General features: G+C 38.7%; 1 protein-coding gene across 3 annotated transcripts in view; it reads left to right on the top strand.

Moving 5' to 3' along the window:
* Positions 1-19,177, top strand: part of CADM2 (cell adhesion molecule 2) — a 691,281-nt gene that overhangs the window by 468,497 nt on the left and 203,607 nt on the right. The window contains exon 1 of one of the 3 annotated variants that reach the window (XM_072885987.1): positions 5,856-5,973. The exons of the other annotated variants lie outside the window; for them this stretch is intronic. Within the exon in view, the coding sequence (XP_072742088.1) occupies positions 5,967-5,973 (7 nt within the window). The 5' untranslated portion in view covers positions 5,856-5,966. Of the gene's footprint in view, positions 1-5,855; positions 5,974-19,177 lie in introns of those variants that run through there. 3 annotated transcript variants of the gene reach the window in all.

Genomic DNA, 19,177 nt, shown 5'->3' with positions numbered 1-19,177 from the left:
ATTTACATTTTTATTTAAAGATATTTAAGAAGATCCTGGAGAAAAAATAAAGTGGTATGCACCACAGAACTGGGCACATGGGTGGCTAGGTCTTACGGGTGCCAGAGACAAGACTCCACATACCTTTCTCCTTTCCAAGTGATCGCCATTATATTGCCATCGGAGTGAAGGTAAAATGCAGAATGGAATAAGGGGTTTGTATTGCAGAAGACATTTGCAACAAAACTAAGTTGTGCCGCACTGGCGGCAATATCACACCAACACCAAAGCTCTAAATACACAGATTTCCTAAAGCCTTTCCACCCCATTAAAGTTTCAGTGTTTGAAACCCCACAGATGTGATAATAGGAGGCTGCTCACAGGCTGAGCCAGCTGAAACCTTTGAACTGCTTGTCCTAGGGAGTACTGAAGCCCCACATCTCCTTGACCAAAGAGTTTCATGGTGTTTTGGAGTGCTTTTCTCTTGAATCGTATTTCACAGTCTCCTTGAAAGGTGAGATAAGAGCTGGGCTTGACGCAATCAAAGCTGGGAAGAGGTTTTGGTTTTTAGCAAAGCAGAGCACTTGAACACTTCCACAGTACCACACTTGACGTGGGTCATTGAAATGCCAATGTGGTCTTCACATCTGCTGGGCTAATGTCAAAGGATATTTCTTTGAGAGGCTACTGGCTTCATTTCTTTAGCTTCTTGGGTTGAGGTGAAGGTATTGGTTTCTGGAAGGTTAGTAGCTCTGCACTGGAACATAGAATAGATCAACATTAAGAGAGAACTTACAAGAGGAGGCATTTTAAGGACTTCCCTGCATTTTCATTAACAGGATCCTAGTTACACAGAAGACAAGTGCATGTGACTATGTGGATCTTGTTCGCTTATTTGTAAATACTCTGTTCTGTGCTGCTGGAAGTAAAGAGGAGGTTGCCTGAGCCCCTTCCCTGGATTCTGGTCAAAGACTGTGTGCTAGTGTTTCATGTCTCTGCACTGGGGTTGAGGGTTGAAAGCTATTACAGAAAACAAGGCAAAAAACAGCAAGAGTTTGATGTACTCGGGGCCTGTGTGAAGAGTGATGGGAGGAAGGCACTCGAGATACCCCTGAAATAAGCGGGAGAGGATTTTGAATTAAATGCTAACTCAGATTTTACATATTGATTAAACTAAATCATATTTCTAGTGCTCAGATCTTCCAGCTTCCGTACTGATCTGAATTTCAGACTTTTTCCTGGTAGGCCATCCCCTGGCCTCCCACCAGGCCCTAGGGTTGTTTTTTTTTCATTTTCAGTGTCATTCTGTCACTTCTGTCATTCAAGTATTAAGGCCTTGCAGCTATAGAGGTCTCTGTAATGGTACTTGCTGGGCTGTTCATGGCAAATTATCTTACAACACATTGTTTCCCTGTTTCTCTCTGCTTTGTTCCCTTGAGTGTGTGATGTGAGCTTCTATTAGACATAAATTGTGTATCCCAGGGGAGCATAATAGAAAAACACAAAACGCCAGTCAGTCTGTAAAATTTAAAACCATGCTTAAAATATGTGTGGGAGAGGTGGGGATTCTTAGAAGAGGAGTGCTGTGCTGGAGGAGTGAGAGATCTGGGCTGGTGTCAGGAGGATGCCAATGAAAGGATAGACAAGGCTTTCACAACTAGTGTCACTTATGATTGGAATAAGCCATTTAATCTTAAAACCCGTTGAGCTTTGTGTTTCACCCATTGCTATTCACTTATATACAGTATGGTAATGTATTCATTATGCTTTGTATTGCTGTTGAATGCATTACAATGCAAAGTCAGATTGTAGCATGAAAGTTCACTAAAATGCTAGGTTTGATTTTTCTCTAAACCAGTGTGAAATGAAGCAGAATTTTTCCAGTCCCAAACTCTGTGAGCTGGCCTCCAAAATGCACAGATGCTGCCTTGTATACCTCCAGATTCATCCTTGATCGGAAGAAGAGACTGCCCAGCTGAGAGAGGCTTGGGCAGCTCAGGAAGCCTAGAAAATTGATCCGAAACAGAAGCTGTACAGAAGCAGCACCTCAAATTTATTTTATTTCCCATTGAATTAAATTTTCTATCAAAACGTAATGATCGCAGTGTTTTCTAGTGGGGATTGACATCTATTTTTCTAAGAATAAAGAGCAAAAATGACATTTGGATTCCAGAAGATATGTCATTTAGCTATGTCAAAGAAAGTATTGGGGACTCTAATGACCTAGTTTCCTATTAAATCTCTAGGCCATTGCTGAAGTTAGGAGCATAGGGAAAATGCATTTCATCTTCAAAGACTTCAAGATGAGGTTTATAACTTTCTTAAAGAGGAAAAAATGAATCCTCTCTGCTGAAATGAGACAGATAAAGTTTCAGCCCAAGATGGATATTTTTCCCTGAAGATCTGAAAATTAAACCACCTGCTTTAAATGAGAAGTTTGAAAAAATGCAGTATGCTAAACCACTGTCTTCAATATGAAGAGAGAGAGGAAGAAAATTACATATTTTTACTTCTGTATAGGTCTAAATAAATAAAAAAGACTCTGGAATCTGAAAATAGCACAAGGACTAAAAAATACTTTCATATTTTAGTTGGAATCAGAACCACTTCAGGGGGGGGAAATTGCATTGTTTAGTAGCACTTCGTATGTCCCTGATGTACTATATTAAGACAAGTTGCATATGAAATATATTTCACTGTATTTTTAGTTGAATCTGATAGCTTCCCTACAGATTTTTATCCTTCTGTTTTAGGAAATGGTAAACTGCTCACAGCCATGTGTGGCCTATCCACACATGTATCAGGTAACCAAGCAGGCTCATAATGACTGTATGGGTGGGATTTTAGGCTAATCTTTTGTTCCCAGTCTTCTGGAACAAGCCCAATGACTACTTCATTGTCCTTCACATATTTGTCCACAGCAGACTGCTGTCCCCTTATGCGCTCGTCATTTGGATGGAAAACCTGCACTTGTTCTTCTGTTTTGGTTTTGATTCTGTCTGCTTAAAATCCCTGCACACACACCAGCTCGTGGAGTTCAGTGAGGCTACCAGGATGAAATACTGACTTAGGTCTCGAATCAGAAATAGTACTGCTAGGGCATAGCTACGCATCAAAGCAATCTAGGCATATTGATAGAAGCGTAACAGATGGCTTCTGGATGTCACTACCTCAGAGGGGGGAAGAGGTGATGCGTTGTGCCTCATTGGGCCATATAGACATTCCCCACACTTCACTAGTACTTTAAATTCTTCTGAGGCTTGCATATAAATGAACCTGTTCTGAAATCATCCTTGTTTTGGAAGAAGCAAAAGCTTTTTTGAAAATTAAGTGTTCATGATGGAGGAAATACTTAAATTGACATGCTGGTTGTTATATTCTCAAATACCATTTCTGTTCATGCAATTTGGTGTATCACTCCAATCAGTACTTCAGAGTTTTATGCAGCTGCATCACTTGAAGAAGGGAGACATGGTGCGGGGGGGGGCAGGGGGGAGAAGGAGAGAAGACAAGAAAAAAAAAAGAAAGTGAAAGGAGATAGAGAAGACAATAATTTTATCTGGCATTTTTCAATATATCCATTTTTGTGTTAGTGGCAATTACTCTTCACAAAACGTGGGACCTGAGCAAAAGGAAAAAGGTAATATTTTTGTCTCCTGCTTATTGAATGACTCACAAATACTCATGTACATGAACTCTAGCACCTTAGCATAGTTGTGGTGTTGGAGCTTTCTGCATAATTCATCATAAAAGAACATGAGGCATTCAGCAGTCAGTGCTCATTCAAAGATGTTCTGCATTACTAGCAGCACTAGTAAATATGCCTGCTCCATACATAATTTATGGTTTTCAGCTGAGGTAGTTTTATGCTTCATAATAGGCTAGCTTTGATCCCTTAAAATTTGTTTGTTAAACTTAGAGGTTGGGTACAAAACAAAGACTTTAAAATGTCTTTCCTGCATTGCTTGTTTCAACAGTCTTCATTTTCACATCCCGTTAACAAGGTTGAAATTGATTCTGACCCACTTTTGGGGAAATGAGCCTTCCTATAATGGATTTTGTGTGTAAGACTTTTTATTAGCCAATTCCCTCCACACCCAACTTGAAGTAGAATGAAAATTGGTTTAGAAACCTTAGTATAGTCTATTCTATATTTCTACTTAAAGAATTTATTGTTATTTTTTTGTGACCTGTAGGAGGAAAATGTAGATTGTGTTCTGTGGATCCCTCTTTTAATGCTGTGATGCAGCTAGAGACCATGTATAAATGTAAATGAATGTGTTGGAACTCATTGAAATGTGCTGGTTTTTTTCTGTGGGAAAGTTCCGACAAAAATGTATTCCATCTTTCAAATTCAGTAAGGTATCAGGGTAAAAAAAAAGTCAGGTTAAAATGTTTCAGTCTGCTAAAACTTAAATGTTTTCATTTGGACCTTGTCTTTAGTTTGTTTAGCATTCTTTATACAATATGTGAATTTGAACAGTATCAAATGTAAAATACTATTTTAAAACAAAATAACAATCTAAAATGCATTTCTAAATGAAAATGCACAATGTTCCTCTCTGGTGTTTCAAAGACTGTAAAGTTATTTTTTTCTAAACAGAATGTCATCAGAATTGATGCGTTTCTGTGAAATGTTTCAGTGCTGACATACCAGTGCTTTCTGATGGAGTTTGTTCTTTCACCTTTCTCCCTGTTGATCCAATTTTCTCTATACTGTTTCCTTTTTTTTTCCCCACTTCCAGTTATCACTATACTTCAACCTATTATCATTCTTTGTTTTTAAAAGCCTTGCTCACACCCAAGCTGTTTCAGCAAGAAATTTTAGAATTGACTAGTGCTTTTCAGTTTTTCAGCAAATACTAAGATCTGCCCTTTGGCAACTAGGTCTGTTTTATAGATGTCAGGTTAGGTATATTAAAGACCAATTAAAAATTGCTCATTGCTGTTCAGGCATCTTGTCATAAACATTTTCTTTCTGGCTTCCTTGTGTTTCAGTCATCTGCAGGTAGTCTGCCCAAAGCAATGATTTAAATATTCTCTCTGTCTGTAGTCCGATTCAGTTGCTCCTTTTTTCTGCCCACCATACCAGCCTTCTGACTCTCTCCACATCACACTTAATTTCTGTAGTTTCATCTGCAACACGTCGTATCATTTTAGTCCCTCCTTCATTTCTGCTGTTACGCTTTCATGTTCTAACTGTTGGAGTTTTTTATGTAATGTGGTCTCCTGGATACTTTTTAATTATAATAGCTGAAACCTACCTATACACCATAAATGCAAGATAGTGAATGGGGTAGAACTAGCTCTTTTGCCATCTCTTTGACTTGTCTTCTGTAGTCATTAATCTGTGGATGATCATGCACCAGCAAAGCTTTTTCTGGCTTATTAGGAGTGTGCTTGCTTAGAGGATAGATGCAGCTTTTCTATTGCATTTTTAATAGCAGAACCACACTGGACAGCTGCATGAGTGCTAGAAAAATTACCTTCTACTTTTTACCTCCATTTGGTATTTTAATTCTTTTGGTACTGCTGAGTCATATTAGTACTGTTGAGTCATGTTGGTACTGTAAGTATATGAGGGAGAACAAATAAAAAGTTTACTTTCCCAGCTAACTTTCTTGGCTGCCAGAGCTAGCAAATGTTGCTTGGAGTAGTGAAGGGAGGGGAAGAGTCTTAGCTTCTCATTGTAACAGTTTCACCATAGCTCTTGAGGTGTTGTGATACCTTCCATTAGATGTCTATGGTTTCTGTAATTTGGGAGCAAAAATTTGATTTAATCTATCTTTTTCAATAATAAGTGCATTGGCATTTGTTCATATTGGCCAATTTTTCGTACTGTGTTCTAGGCAGCAAAAAAGAAATACCCTACCCCCACACACCTCCACTGATGCTTCGCTTAAGACAGCGCAGCTCAACGTTTCTTGAAGGCCAGGCCACACATCTTACTTCAGAGCCAGGAAGAGGCCCAAACAGACCTGCCGTTCATGCACAGTAAGCATGTGTGTGTGTGTGTGTGATCTGTTCACAGGCGGCGTATTAAGCATTTTCCGGAAGCCTTGCAGCGGCTATATGTGAACAGAGTGGCTACGCTGCACAGGCTCAGAGGGCTTTCTGCAAGTACTGGGTTTGCTGTACATTTTGTTCCAGTCTTTTGGAACAGAACTTCCCATATACAAACAAATGTGATATTGCTTTGGGGGGCGAGAGGGGTTGCTGGTTTTGTTGATTTTTTTTTTTTTTTCTTTCTTTCTTCCCTGGCATGTTGTCCTTCTGTATATGAAGCCTGAAGCAACGGTATCTGTAACAGCAGTAGTTAGAGCAGTCAACAGCAAGTGAGTTTTCTGTGTCACTGTACCAGTTCTCAAATAGAGACTGGTATAGAGCTTTCGTGCTTTTCCTGCTCTCGTAGCAGCAGCTTAATGGATTTGGTGTGGCTTTTGGAACAAAAGAATGAGAGTGCAGCAGCAGTGCAACACACAACTGTTTCTTTCACGTTTTCATTTGTTTGTGAAGAAGAGAGTTGTTATCTCCTGCTGTCCTGTGACAAGTCTCATGTTGTTTGGTGTTGTGTTTGTTTTCTTTTTTATTGAAGCTCCAGCTCTTAGAATCACTGGATTATATACATTTTTCCATATGGCATTGCATAAAAAATTGGCAATATTTATGCAAATCCTAAATCATAATTTCAATTGCTTGTTTTTTCTTCTTATTTTCATCCTCTCTTGGAGCACGTTCATTTATTTTAAACATTTTTTCTTGATAATATATTTGGATGGAGCTGTTCTGCCTGTTGTAAAGATTAGACGAATAAAAAAAAGTTCTCTTTATGGGCCAGTGCAGATCTAAAACAGCTGTATATAAGCAGCTGAAAACATATGCAGGGCCTGGGTTTTTTGGGAGCTTTTTTTCCCCTGCTGTCCCAAAGCAAAGCCATTAAAAGCTGTTTTTACAGAGGGCATCTCCTGAGGACCTGTATATACTCGTAGAAAGGAAAGTTTCCATGCATGGGGAATGAGATGTGCTAGCTACAGCGAATTTATTATTTCAAAATAATTGCCCAGAAGCAGTGTAAATAATGTTAGAGTCTTTCAGTGGAACAGACACTGTTAACAACCGCTTGTTTGGAGACGGTAACAGTCGCCTTGTTTTGTTCTGCTCAAAACATGGGGCAGAATTATGTTTTAGTAAAAGCCAACCAATTATTCTTGGTCTTTTAAAGATGTAAACTTCCTTTATGAAATGTGATGGTAAGTTGTTTCTGTGAGTTTAGTGTAACGTTAAGTAAGACAACTCTCTGTCTGGGTTTGGAGTAATCTTTTATAATCATATTGCATTGTTACTCAGCACATATTTGCTGTGTGTATCTGTTTGCATATAAGTTTCGCCTGCACACAGGAAATCACAGGAATGTGATTTGATATGGGTTTTCTCCCTTACAAGTTGATATCAGAGAATTCTTCCCAGTCCTCGTGACCTCGGTTGCAATCATTCAGCTGTTTGCCAGCCAGCCTGGGACTGTTTAAACCAGATCATTCCATAGATTCAGTTCAGGGTCTGGCCAGCCTGACAGTTGAAGGGGTTCAGCAGCGCACAGGGCAAAGTAGGCAGAACTCGGCAAGGGAAATAAGCATCTAGACAAAAGCAGCAGAGATCTTCTGGAGTCTGCTGCCAGTGAAAGAGTAAGGTAAGAGTAAGTCTGTCATACATGAGAAATGTGCTTGACAAATGGCTTCAAGGCAACTGCTTTTGATGGCAGAAAGTATAAATTGTAAATGAAAGAATATCTAAATTAGACGTGATTTAATTATGGATCAAATTAATTGAGAAGATCAAATCCTCTTTTATGCCCCTGATTTTTTTAGAAGTGGATTATTTTTCGTGGGCTACATTTCTCCTGATGTTTGACTTGTATTGGCATTACTGTGTTGATAAATCTGTTTTCATCAGTGGATATTGTTCTGGGAAAACTGAAGAATGGAAAGTCCAACAAATGCTGTAAGAAAGATTTATAAGTGCATGTAATAGGCTGTAATTCCATGGTGCTCAGGAGAGCTCACTCAGGCTTTTTATACAATGCATGATGCTAGAAGATGTCTTCATTACTATCATTCTTGCTGTTCCTTTGATTCTTAGAGTTGAGCAGAAGGAGCAACATCCGAAAGTGAATAAAACAGCACTTGTAATATCAAGAGGTACAAGCCTATAGAAGAGCTAGTTTTTCACTAAGGATTTAGAAAGACATTGTTATGGATTTTGCTGTATCTTCTTGAAATGGGGATATGTAACAATTGAACTTAAGATCGTTTAAAAAAAGCGATGTAATAATGTTAAAAAGGACAGTCATCTCTACCCCACAACTGCCTGGCCAAAAGGGCAGACATGGAAGATACACACTGGTGACAGAATTTAGTTTACTTGAATCATTTAGTTGATACGATTTTGTGTTTGTGGTTCTGTGGAAGAAGCTCAGGAAGATCAGTAAAACTGATGGTTACACTGCAAATCAGGGCATAGTGTGGAGATAGCTGTGCTTGCGTTAGGTCAGAAATGGAGAAACAGCATAAATGAGCCCTTGTAGGACTTGGTACTGTAGCTGTTAGCTACTTCCCACAGTCTGTTCTGAAGAGAAAGCACTGAGCACTGGACTACAGACTGAGAAAAAAAAAATAAAAATCTAAGTGTGCAGATGCCTTGAGGCTGAGTATTGACTGAGAAAAGATTTGAATCACGGGCAAAGTCACCTTTTCTGTTGTTTCATGTGCTCTGTGCTCAGAGGCATAGAACTTTGTGCACTGTTTTTAAACTGGTATGACTTCATTACAGAAAATCCCCACTACATCATCACCTTCCCCTCCCAAATGAAACAATTTTCAAATCTTTATTCTTAGCGAACTACTTCAGAACAAAACCAGCTACTCTACAATGGCTGCAGTCAAAGGAGTCTGTGCAGCAAACACGTAGATATGTGTGGGTATAAAATTTGCAGTAACTATGTTAATAAAACACATTGTGTTCTAAGGGCTTGCTTGTTTGCTTTGCCAGTGTGCATAAACAAGTGCACGGTCTTGAGAATACAGTAGTCTTGAGACCTGAAACAAAGGAACTCTGGGAAGGAGATCCATTCTCCTCTTACCTTCCTCTCATATATAGGCTTTCAGGCAAGGGTTCCAATTGCTGGATGGATGAATGCCAAGAAAGAGGCACTTCGGGCAAACAGAAAGAAAAAAATGACTTGGATGTAAGCAGGCAACAAGATTTAGAAATATTCATGTTGCATTTTCTACTGTTTAGGTTAAAAAAAAAAAAAAGACCAGCTAGAAAAAATTGACTTATTTTGCTCAGATATAGAACATACTGTGATCGAAAGTCACTAAAATGATTACACTCATTCTGAAGACCTAAACCCAAGTGTTGGTAGTATGCCATGTATTTTACAAACTTACTTTAAAAATCAAAAGTTCAAAAACTTATGCTTAACTTACATTACTCCACCTTGAAACACATTAATTCAGTGTATTGCTCTTTCATTTCTTCACGTGAGAAATGCGCTCCGCTGTCCAGAAAAAGTCTAGTTGTCTCAATCTGTGCAACAGATGTTAGCCATTGTGTCTCCTCCTCCCCTCTCCTGCCCTCCCCTGAAATGCAAATGTGGTGTTTGGCATTTATATTTCTCTAATGTAGGTATGTGTCTGTTTAGGCTAGTTGTGGCAACCACTGAGATTTAAAAAAAAAAAAAATCTATATTGAAGCTGATAAATCAGTTTTGTGAATTTTATCAGATATCCTCCTCTGCCATGTAAGGAACTCCTTACTACGTGGGAGATTTTTATTTTTTCCAGAGTGCGAGCAAGCCCCTACATTTTCAAAAATGAATTTTTAGTATATTTGATGGCATTTCAATTCACGCTTGCTCTGTTTGCCTTTTCTACTTATGACTAAAACCCATCAACACTCAGTACTAATGTAATTAACAAACACTCGGTAGAACCAACTGCAAGAAGAATCACATAAATGTTGCATGTGATTGCGCAGCTCACAAATTGCCAGGCTGCTAACCTGACAGCTACACAATCATAGATGCAATTGAGAAATGCATTCTTTTCTTTGCATTTCCTAATCGTATAACAGCATTTTGTTAGTTTTTCAAGTGTTGCATCCTTAGGGTGATTAAGGAAGCGGCACACCTGTGGTTGCCCCATATGTTCCTTTCATGAATGTCGCTGCTGCTAAGTTCATGAGCCACAAAGGGGGGGGCTGCTTATCCTCACTTACTGAATCATTTTTCTTCTTCCTGACTCTCATTGCAATACCCCTTAGTGAACTCAGAGTTTCATTTTTGTATGGGCATGTGGGTATGGCACTGATTCAGGTAATAACCATGTGTGGATATGTCATCTGAGCTACTGACGCCCACGCTAGCAAGATTAAAGCTTGTTCCAAAGATGCTTGTCATTCAGCAAGCAAACCTTCAACTGCACTGCACTTTTTTCCCCCGATACATGGTCACTTTACAGCCACTTTCCTTGCTGGGCTTTAAAGATATGTATGTTAGCGCTCCTGTCTTTTGGTCATGAGAAAATAATGTTGTGATTTAATCCTGAAAAAAACATATTTATATCAATTTATTATGTAAAATGCAAGAAGTCAGGTAATGTTAATGTGACCTGTAACAGAATTTTTGGCTATCCTGCAACTGTGACACAAGCAAACATTTTCTCAACAATGTGCAGAATAAATGTTGTTCTCTCTTTTCTAAAAGAAACTCATTCAAGTCAACATTTTGTTAGGTACCAAATAACCTTTAGAATAATTCAGTAAATTATAAAAGAAAAGGCTTCAACTAAAATATTCTTACAGCCAAGTAGGAAATCTAGTCAACCATTACTGACATGGATTCACTGATCTAGAAAATTACTTTAATGCACATATCAATATACTTGCTGATTTCTTACATTTCAGTAGATTCAAAAAAAAAATTATTGCAGAGAGCGCTTGTGTTTCATGTTATAAAATTCACTAAAACTTTTCTATACTAAAGCAATAATACAGCTACTGTAGCTCCTAGGTTTACCTTTTTTTAAATAAAAATTAATACATTTTAAGTAGAATTTGGCTGTAAAAAAATCAGTGTCTATATGGAGCTGATAAATTAACTGCATTCAAAAGGCAAAAAACCAAATTAAACTGTGAATCTCATTCCAGATCTGTGAGGGATTCTTGTGCAAAGGGACATACCAAAACATGATTTTAAGGAAGACAGAAGCTTTGCATTGTTGCACTGACATCCCTGTTGTTGTGAGGAGTTGGAATTACTTCTTAAGAAATATGCAGTTTTTCTAATTGAAAATAATTGATGAATAAAGTTATTCTGTTGGCCTATTGACATATAATAGGTTTTTTTGGTTAAAAAGAGACAAAGATTTAAGTCCAGGTGACATTAAAACTAATGGTAACATTTTACTGGCTCTTGCAGAAATTCAGAAGTCAGTTCTAACTGCATTCCTAGTTCTGCCATTGGCTTCACAATGTATACCCATTTTGTCCCTTTTTGTGCTTTCTGAGGAATCAGAATTTAACTGGCTCATGAGAGAGGATTAACGAATGCCTGTATCTAAAAATACATCTCATGAATGCATAAAGTGAAGAAATTTGGAAAATATTTTTCTGCTGATTCCTTTTGTTATACCAACTCATTACTTTTAAGAACAGTAAGAACAAGAATTTCAGACAAATATGATATTTGGGTCGAAGGTTTTTATTTCTAGACCACTGGAAATCACAGACCCTGGGTTAAATTCTCACAAATAAAGGGATCCAAAGGTCACAATAAAAAAAGAAAACAGACTCTAGAATAAAAACTTAGAGATTTTGAATAAGAGACTGTTCCTTCCAGCTACTGTGAAAGCGAGGTCAAGTGATAATAAAAAAATGATTTTCCATATAGCTATTTTTGAGGGCAGCTAGAGAGTTCAGGCATATCATTTCCTTTTAATTAATCTATTTTAAATTAAATTTTAAAAAATTAAATTGTTCTTCTACCTAAATCCCAGTAACAGTTTCCTTGAGACAGTCTGTACAATCTACGAGGGGCACGATGCTAAATGCAACTTGCATTTAGGCACTTCTAAATTTGTACTGGCAGGGAAAAAGAAGTGTAACACATGAATGTATCTTTCTGATTTACATCTATTTATTAATCTAAGGCTCAATAGCACAACAGGAGAAGTCTAGGGATATGTTTAAAAAACAGACTTAATGTTTGGCTATATATGAGGAGTGTGGCATTTGTAAATAACCCTCTTAGAGAGGACTGGAAAAAAATACAATCAGTATACAGCACCACGCTTAGCGAAGCCACAGCAGCTTTTTCCTGTCTCTGTTGCTACTAGGCACACATCCAGATATCTGCTGCACTAACATTTGCTCCTGCGAGGAGATGAAGAAAAAAGGGTCCATAAGGTTTCCATTGGCCTAGACAACTGAAACATCTGCTAGATTCATGAGCAGCTTGCTGGCCTAAGTCAGCAGGGAGAACTGCTGCAGATCAGCACTGCCATATCAATAGATATTTCATAGACCGTAGGGAGGAAAAAAGAAAGTCAGTAGAGTAAGTGATTTTATTTCAAAGTACAGCAAAGTCTTGTGTAGTTTTATACAGAGTGATATCTAAATTGCACAAAATTAGAGCCACATCTACAACTGATGAGCATGCAAGACTCATTAGGGAACAGGTACATGAAAGAATAGCAGGATGCAATCCTCATCATCTAATATCTGCTAATAGGAGCAAGTCACCTAGGTTCCCAAATGAAATTTGACAAAAAGCAGTCACCTGAGAAAATATTCCCTTTACTCAGAAGCTTGGACCAGAAGAAGCTTCCTCTGTCTTTCTGAAATACAAATAGCATGTAGATGGTTGTTGGAAGGGAATTGGCCGTTCTGTGTCAGGACACACAGCGGAGAAAAAGACCAAGTGTTGAAGCAACGAGGGTAGAGGACAGAGGAGAATATACAACTTCATTTGGTGTAAACTGCCTTTCATCTCTTTAGTTCAAGCCCGGGTTCTGGCACCTGAAAGTGTAGTCTAGCCTAAGTAATTTTGTTGTTTATAGTTTGGTGCCACTTAGGCTCAAAAGGGCTACTAGAACCATCTACAGCGATCCTTCTCTGGATGGAATCCCTGGTGTTATTTCATTGTGTAAACTGGAAGAGGGAAAAAAATCAAATACTAAGTCAGTTTTGAAACTGTTTTTTCATATTGGAACTTTCATTTGCTTAGGCAGAGCTGTGTTTCAGAGATCTCCTCTGTACTACAAAAAGAGTCAAACATCAAAGAAGGTAAATATTGACACGGTGGGTGAAATCACCAGTAACGAAAACTTTGTGAATATACACATGATCACAAGTAGAAAACCTTTTATTAATCATTCAGGCTTTTGCTCTGTGAGAATCAGAACTGCTTTCTTCAGGGAATGTTGCCAGTTGGCTGGGATGTGTCTATGTATTGATCAACACAAAGTCATTAAGGGAGTGCCTTTTCAGATCAAAACCATCTGCAGGCACTGTGATTCCCACCTTTAAGACAGTACTGCCTTTTAACAAACACAGCCCCCTTCACAAAAGTTTTTACACTAAATATATTTGTTATTGAAGGGATTTTATTTGAAAGTGTGCTTAATTTGTCCCTATTGTGTTGCATTGAGAGAACTCAAGTATCTAACTTCTTGATATTGATCCCCATTTACCACTAGGATATTTTAATCAAGACTATTTACAACTGCAGAGCGTTTCACTGAAAGACATTGGTAATCTGGTAATCAGAACACATAAGTATAACACCACATATAGTGTCTCTGATCAAAATCTGATTTTTCTACCTTTGCTTTTTCTTCATTTACCTTTGAGGATTACATATGATCTGAAGCAAACTGAACAGATTAGTGAAAGTGTTGAAGTCCAGGTAGCAAGGATTTATTTAATGTACCAATGCAACGACAGGGATTCTTGTTCAGATTTGTTTCCAAAGCAGAGGCAGTAAGATCAGTGTTTAGATACGCTGTTCTGTTCTAATTAAAATACACAGTCTGAAGTAGAAAGACGTTACATTAACGGAAAAAAAATGGATTTTTACTGATGGCTGTATCACTGTTCTTCTTCGTCCCCCCTCCTGTTTGTGTATATATGTGTAAAAATGTACAGGATGTATAGCGTTTACTTCTATATTTTAACAAGAATAAAAGCTAGTGTGTGGGCACCTAGTAAGGCAAACCTGGAACAGTTTTCGTTTTCACTTTTGCTCAACTGTTTGGTACAGTGAAAAATTCCAGCTTCTGTTTAAACACAGAAGATTTAAAGTGGTGAGTGAGCTTTTGCCAGGGGTATTTGTAAAGAAGGCTAAGCAGTTCAGTGATGGTGCAGTTTGGGGATTCCTGAATACTCTTTGAGGTTACAAATGTTTGAAGAACAGCACTACTTGGAGCTGACTTGCCTAGCTGCCTCTTCTGCTGTCTTTTAACATCTCTCTTGGAAGAAATTTCAGAAGGTGGCGAGACAAAGGTAAAAGTAGAAGGATTGTAAACCTTGATTGTGTTCTGCTCAGGTGGAAAGACTGATTGAACAGAAAACCTAGATAAACAGACAGACAAAAATAATGTCCTTGCCAGATGGGTTACCTGCATGTTGGACTTCAAACTCCATTATCTATTTTAAGGATGAAGGAAGAAGGAAAACTGTATTTCTGGAGAGATGCAAGATTATTTTCTTTTATAATGACTCAATAGCTGGAAAGCCTGAGAGTGCATTTTTTCCAATAGATTTGAAATGTTTCAGAGATGGGAGCAAGGAAATGATGAAAGGGTTGTGGCAAAATGAGGAGAAAAAAAATGAATCAAATACACTAATTTATTCTATTCACGTAATTCTCTTTCGGTGGAATGCTTAATTTAGAAGAATGAAAAACAAAGCATTTTGATTTTTCTGAACAAAATTGGTTTGTTTTTAACACTTGGGGAAAAATTAGTATTTCTAATGTTTTCAGTCCATCTCTACTTTTCCTCTAGCCAAAATTATTTTCTCAATTATTTCTGAATTTATAGTAATTTCTGTCGTCCTGAAACATTACATTTTCCCAACACATTTACTATTTTCCAAAATATCTTCACCCAATATTAAGGTTATATGCTTTCATATATCCCCAGAGGATTTCAAGCCAAGATTTAAATAGGGTAGATTTGTAGGAAAGGCTATGATTAGGCTACTGAAGTACCTGTGAGATCAGCACAGGTTCTGCAGGCAGATCGGCTGGGTATCTGACTTGAACAAAGGGGTAATACATGAAGCCTGTGGAGAGACGCTCACCTGAGCCAATGCTCACTACCAGGTTGTAAGGAAACATAAGTAACATGAGTTTAGCATGTAGAATCCAGCAATGGTTGCAAATGTCCAGTGCACAGTTTGACCAGGCAGTGACAGCTTAACACTTAATAGCTTACACAAATTCTTAATTCACAGAAAAAATGAAACATACAGGATTAAAGATAAAACCTGTGGCTCTGATTTAGGAAGTCTATGGAAAGGATTCATTTACTGCTTTGGTACATTAGCTGTTGTTTGTAATTTTCTCCATATTGAAGCTCTGTATATGAATATTTGTAGTTGTCAGTTCTGGAAGAACAACGCATATAAAATGATGTGGCAACCTAGCTTTCTTCCCTTCCTATTTAAAAAAAAAAAAGAAAAAAAAACCCAAACAAAACAAACCAACAAAACAAAAAACAAAAACACCCCAAAGAAAAAAAAAAAAACCAACCCCAAAGCCTGCATTATCCTAGATGGGCTGAATCTTCACACTAATCCTAAAGAGTCTAAGTACTTGTGCAACATTTTTCAGAACACTTGCTCCAGGGTGATACCTCAATCTAGGATTGGGCGAGTGATATTGTCTTCTTGTGAACATCTCTGAATATGATTGTAGTTTTCTTATTTCTCAGCTGTTTGTCTTTCCACTGTTCTTGTTGCAAGGGGAGAGATGGACATCTGCTCGTCTTGGTTATCAACCTTTCAAATGGCATCCCAGGAAGATAAAATGCTTTTGTGACCTTTTCATAATTAAATTTTTGGACATTCTTGAGGTTACGTGTCTGTGTCATCTTTCTAGGAATACCTTTCTTGAGAAGGATTAGATTCACTCATTTATAATTGTTGCAGTACCATGGTTGACAATTTCATATTCTTCCCTGCCCCGTTTATTTACCTGTGAAACTGCTTCTGGATGAAGCATGCTTGAAAGAGGATTATCAATGTATTGCCATAAACTTTGGGCATTGCTTCAGGGCATCTTTAGTAGTATTTACTTTCTACATACTGGAAAGATTTGTTGTTAAGAGTATTAAAATATGTATCTTCAGACCCACATTGATCTCATTTTAAGTAATTTTTGGGTTTGTGTTTTTTTAAATAAAAAGAACTTGTGTTAATCGTGCACTTTAAAGAGTAGGCACAGTTTGCCTTACGTTCAGATAAACATGTAAGCTTTTGGATGCTTCTCAGTATTTTCTGGATATTTTGAGTGTACAAAACTAGAAAGAAAACCTCTCACACAAAATATTACATTCAGGCCTTGTGACCATTTCCCCAAAGTGGAACCGTGCTGTGCCAGGCTGGAGTACATCAGAACCCTTGTGTTCTCTTTTGATTTCTTTTTTGTTGTTGTTGTTTGGTTGGGGTTTTTTGCACTTTTTGAAGTGCAGTGGACTTCAAGAGGGTAAATGGCTGGGTCATTCCATCACAGTGCCAAACCTCTGTGGCTTGCAATGAGGTATCTCATGGAGACAGGATGGAAAAAGTGTGAAAACTGTGTGCTTTAGATTGCATTTCATTGCAGTCAGTTTTAAAACCATTGTAAGTACTTGCTAATGGATCGTTTCTGTTAATACATTGTATTCAAATTACACTGACAGTATATTTTAAATTATATTTTATCATTGCTAAACATCTGATAGTTGTTTGATGTGATATACAAAGAACTCACAGTGTAAGTGAGATAGCATGTGTAGCTGCATGCTTTACTTTTAAATTGACAGTATAGGTGTAAGACTTCCCATGATGTTTAGGCTCAGATAGTTTTCCTATTGTCCCGTTGCACATCAGAATGATGTTGGTGTCAAAACTTTTTTGGCACACATACTACAGAATTGCTGGCTCACTGAGGAGATGCTGGGTGTGGACAACCCTCGTTCTGTTACAGTCATCTCAGAAAAATCAGCAACGTTAAGTTCTTCTCTTCCTTTTGTAGCCATTTGAGTAAACTCTTCAGATTTGTGTGCATGTAACTAGAGTCAGATCTATTGCTTGGAATTGCTGATTATTCCTTTTACCTGGCTCTTATTCTGTGGAGACTTTCCACAGTGAAAGAGGGGAGTATCCAAAGCAGAGTATTTTATACTTTTAACTGATTATTTATTGTAAGTAAGCAATTAATCAGAAGACAGAAAGCAGTGTTCAGGCAGAGTGCTGCCTGCAGATTGTATGTTGCAGTGTGGTGGTCAATTTTTGAGGCCCTCAAATCACAGTGTTAAGATAGCACTCTGGAGAACTGATTGTATTAACCACTCTTGATCCTGAACTAAAATACACAGCTGTGACATAGCAAATAGGACAGGGAAGTGATTTGAGACAGCCAGCATGGCTTCACCAAGGGCAAGTCCTGCCTGACCAACCTAGTGGCCTTCTCTGATGGAGTGACTACATCAGGGGACAAGGAAAGAGCTACGGATGTCATCTATCTGGACTTTCGTAAAGCCTTTGACACGGTCCTCCACAACATTCTTCTCTCTAAATTGGAGAGAGATGGATTTGATTGGTGGACTGTTCAGTGGATGAGGAATTGGTTGGATGGTCGCATCCAGAGGGTAGAGGTGAACGGCTCAATGTCCAGATGGAGATGGGTGACAAGAGGTGTCCCTCAGGGTCTGTGTTGGGACCAGTACAGTTAAATATCTTCATCAAGGACATAGATAGTGAGATCGAGTGCACCCTCAGCAACTTTGCAGATGACACCAAGCTGAGTGGTGTGGTTGACACACCTGAGGGATGGGATGCCACTCAGAGGCACCTGGACAAGCTGGAGAAGTGGGCCCATGTGAAACTCATGAGGCTCAACAAGGCCAAGTGCAAGGTCCTGCACCTGCATGGGGGCAACCCCCCTGTATCAATACAGGCTGGGGGATGAAGGGCTTGAGAGCAGCCCTGCAGAGGAGGACTTGGGAGAACTGGTGGATGAAAAGCTGGACATGAGCTGGCAGTGTGCGCTTGCAGCCCAGAAAGCCAACTGTATCCTGGGCTGCATCAAAAGAAGCGTGGCCAGCAGGTCGAGGGAGGTGATTCTGCCCCTCTACTCCACTCTCGTGAGACCCCACCTGGAGTACTGTGTCCAGCTCTGGAGTCCTCAGCACAGGAAAGACGTGGGCCTGTTAGAGCGGGTCCAGAGGAGGGCCACAAAAATGATCTGAGGGCTGGAACACCTCTCCTATGAAGAAAGGCTGAGAAAGTTGGGGTTGTTCAGCCTGGAGAAGAGAAGGCTCCAGGGAGACCTTATTGCAGCCTTTCAGTACTTAAAGGGGGCTTAATAAGAAAGATGGGGACAAACTTTAGCAGGGCCTGTTGCAATAGGACAAGGGTAATGGTTTTGAACTAAAAGAGGGTAGATTTAGACTAGATATAAGGAAGAAATTTTTTACTATGAGGGTGGTGTTCCATGGTGGCAACCACTGGAACAGGTTGCCCAGAGAGGTGGTAGGTGCTCCATCCCTGGAAACATTCAAGGTCAGGTTGGATGGGGCTCTGAGCAACCTGATCTAGGTGAAGATGTCCGTGTTCATTGCAGAGGGGGCTGGACTAGATGACTTTTAAAGGTCCCTTCCAACCCAAACTATTCTATGATTCTATGAAATACAAGCAATATAGGCTGACTGGCTACTGGTTTACCTGTATGATGGTTTTTTGGGGAAGACCTACATTGGGAGAGATAGGAGCTTTCCTCTATTCTCTGCAAAAGTCACTTTTTTTGAGATGGGCTAATATTGCTTGAGTGTCATGTATATTTCTATTGGAAATATAAGTTAAATTTCTTAATATGTTAGTTTAATTACTTACTGTAGAAACATCATAATTAGCTTTTGATCTTACCTTGTTTATG

The sequence above is a fragment of the Ciconia boyciana genome, chromosome 1 (assembly GCF_034638445.1).
Source record: "Ciconia boyciana chromosome 1, ASM3463844v1, whole genome shotgun sequence".
Taxonomy (NCBI): Eukaryota; Metazoa; Chordata; class Aves; order Ciconiiformes; family Ciconiidae; genus Ciconia; species Ciconia boyciana.
Note: the sequence above shows the minus strand (reverse complement) of the source record. Positions and strands in the feature narration are given on the sequence as shown.